Raw genomic sequence first — 2,798 nt, 5'->3', positions numbered from 1 at the left:
AAAATTGAATGTACCTGGTTCAAGTAAATTTGATATAATTTATTATAACTGGAATATTAGTAGTAAATAAAAAATTTTCTCTTATACCATAGTTAATTAGTAAAAAAAAAAAATCTTTAATAAACAAGGTATGTATGCCAAGAGTTAGATAAACCAGTAACATCATAATATTTGAAATAGAACACAAAACTCTATTTTTTTATCTCACAAGCAAAACTACCCATCCATATTTCAATTTAAAAGATCTATGTTTGTGGTTTTTAAAATATTATTAATTTTTCATAGGAGCTTTATGCACTGTTGCAGCTTCAATACCAAAATTAATTTATTATATTCAATACCAAATTTTATCATATGTTTAGTTTTAAGCCAATAAAATATGAAGTTTCATTATATATCACTTTGTTTTGGTCTCTATTTTGCACACACAATTTTGGTTTAATCTCAATTTAATATTTTGTTTATATTAAATTATTTTAATGTCAATTCAAGAAAGAATGAAGAGAAACAATATTATGTCATTCTTCAAGCCAATAGTTGATAATCTTTCGTCACCCGAGAGGACTGAGACTCATGCATCCCCTCTAATTGAGAAGCTCGAAACTCCTTCTAAATCTCAAAGAGTTGAATTTGATGAAATTTCCCTTGAACAAGATCCTGAATTGCATATTTCGATGTGGCGACATTCTCTTAATCATCGTGATGAAATTAGACGAGTTTATATCAAAATGGGGCCATATCAACCTAAATTTTCGGAATACCCACGGTCTGAGTCATGGAAGTAGCATCGTCGATTTAAAAATACATGGTTTAAAAAGTTTCCATAGTTAGAGTACTCTCCTTCGGATGCAGTATTTTGTTTTCCGTGGTATTTTTTTGAATTAAGTGAAGCACAACAATCTACATTTACAATTGAAGGGTTCAGAAGTTGGAAACACGTTAATGATGGAGCCAAGTGTTCCTTTTTGTCTCACATGGGAAGTTCTAATTTGACACACAATAAATCTTCAAAATCTGTTATTGATTAGATGAATGTAACTAGTCATATAGATAAAGTTACGAATCGATAAACTTCTGAACAGATTAAAAAAAATCGATTAAGGCTTGCAGCAACAATTGAGAGCGTCTGTTGGCTTAATTTGCAAGCATGTGGATTGAAAGGTCATGATGAATCTTCATATTCTCAAAATCGTGGCAATTTCATCGAGATGTTAAAACTATTGGGGAAATGGAATGCTAGTATTGGTGATGTTATCTTAGATAAAGCTCCGGGAAATGCAAGATATACCTCACCAAAAGTTCCAAAAGAAATCTTATTGGTAATATAGTCAGAAATAAAATCCGTGATGAAATTGGAGATTCTAAGTTTAGTATTTTGGTGGATGAAGCTAAAGATGTATCTAACAAAGAATAGATGGCTATAATTTTGAGATTTTTTTATGCCTATGGTTTTTTGCAGGAGCGTTTTTTTCAAATTGTGCATGTTCATGACACCACAGTTGCAACACTCAAGAAAGAAATATGTGATGTCCTCAATAGATATAATCTAGAAATTCATAATATGCGAGGTCAAGGGTTTGATTGTGCTAGTAACATGAGTGGTGCTTTTAATAGATTGCAAGCTTTATTTCTTAAAGATTGCCCCTATGCATATTATGTACATTGTTTTGTCCATCGACTCCAACTAGCATTAGTTGCAGCGGCTGAAAAAGAGATCTCTATATGGCTTTTCTTTTCAAATATGATGAATATTGACAATCTTGTTACATCTTCTTCCAAGCGCAATGCCGAGTTATAATCTTATCAAGTTAATGAAATTGCATGTTCTATTGTTGTCGTGTTGTTGTCGGTGAACGCGAGACTGGGCGAGGAGCTAATCAGATTGGTACTTTGCATCGAGCAGGTACTATTCGTTGGAGCTCCCATTTTGATTCTATTTGCAGCTTGATAGATATATATTATGCAACTATTAATGTGCTCGAAAAAATTATCACTGATGGCACCTCTACTTCAATGCGTGGGGAAGCTGGTGGTTCACTAATAGTGATGAAGTCTTTTGATTTCATTTTTATTTTGCACTTGATGCATAAAATTTTGGGGATCACAAATTTTCTTTTTCGTGCCTTGCAACAAAAATCTCTTGATATCATAAGTGCAATGGATTTGGTCTCTACGATTAAAGAACTTTTCCTAACACTAAGAAATGATGGCTTTGATTTCTTCTTTCGTATGTAAAATAATTTTGCACAAGATTGGATGTCGATATACAGGAGATGAGTTCTCATTATAAGAATTCTAATCGTTCATGCCGGAAAAAGGATATCATCACAGTTGAACATCACTTTCATTATTGATATATTTAATGTTGCAATAGATTTTCAGTTGGAAGAGTTGAACTCTAGATTCAGTGATGAGACATTAGAACTTCTAATTCTTAGCTCTGCTTTGGATCCAAAAGATAATTTTAAATGGTTCAACATTGACAAGATTTGTACTCTCGCTGAGAAGTATTATCCTGAGGACTTCACTGAACAGGAAATGCATCATTTGAGGTGCAACAACAACATTATGAGCTCAATATAGTTTGTCATGAAGATTTTCAGAAAATGTCCATTATCTCATAATTGTGTCGAGGGTTATTTGAAACAAAAAATTTGCAACATTATAATTTTCTTGACAAGTTGATCCGTCTAGTATTAACTTTGCATGTTTCCACGGCAACTACGGAGCGTGCATTTTCGACTATGAAGCATGTTAAAACAGTTCTTCGCAATAAAATGGGAGTTTTTTTCTGATAG

General features: G+C 32.5%; 1 protein-coding gene across 1 annotated transcript; it reads left to right on the top strand.

Moving 5' to 3' along the window:
- Positions 1 to 497: 497 nt before the first annotated feature.
- Positions 498 to 2,583, top strand: LOC140827221 (uncharacterized). The gene is made up of 5 exons (XM_073189848.1): positions 498 to 716; positions 1,083 to 1,319; positions 1,460 to 1,791; positions 1,944 to 2,227; positions 2,375 to 2,583. Exons 1-5 carry the CDS (start codon positions 498 to 500, stop codon positions 2,581 to 2,583), a joined length of 1,281 nt encoding a protein of 426 aa, XP_073045949.1.
- The last annotated feature ends 215 nt before the right edge of the window (positions 2,584 to 2,798 follow it).

Source organism: Primulina eburnea, chromosome 3, assembly GCF_022965805.1.
Source record: "Primulina eburnea isolate SZY01 chromosome 3, ASM2296580v1, whole genome shotgun sequence".
Lineage (NCBI taxonomy): Eukaryota > Viridiplantae > Streptophyta > Magnoliopsida > Lamiales > Gesneriaceae > Primulina > Primulina eburnea.
Note: the sequence above shows the minus strand (reverse complement) of the source record. Positions and strands in the feature narration are given on the sequence as shown.

Excerpts from the sequence above, each read along its gene's own strand:
- LOC140827221 (XM_073189848.1), top strand. The coding sequence starts at position 498 with ATGAAGAGAAACAATATTATGTCATTCTTCAAGCCAATAGTTGATAAT. Across the intron at positions 1,320-1,459 it reads TTCCAAAAGAAATCTTATTG|GAGCGTTTTTTTCAAATTGT; the intron begins GTAATATAGTCA and ends GGTTTTTTGCAG. Across the intron at positions 1,792-1,943 it reads TCTTCCAAGCGCAATGCCGA|CTTGATAGATATATATTATG; the intron begins GTTATAATCTTA and ends TTCTATTTGCAG.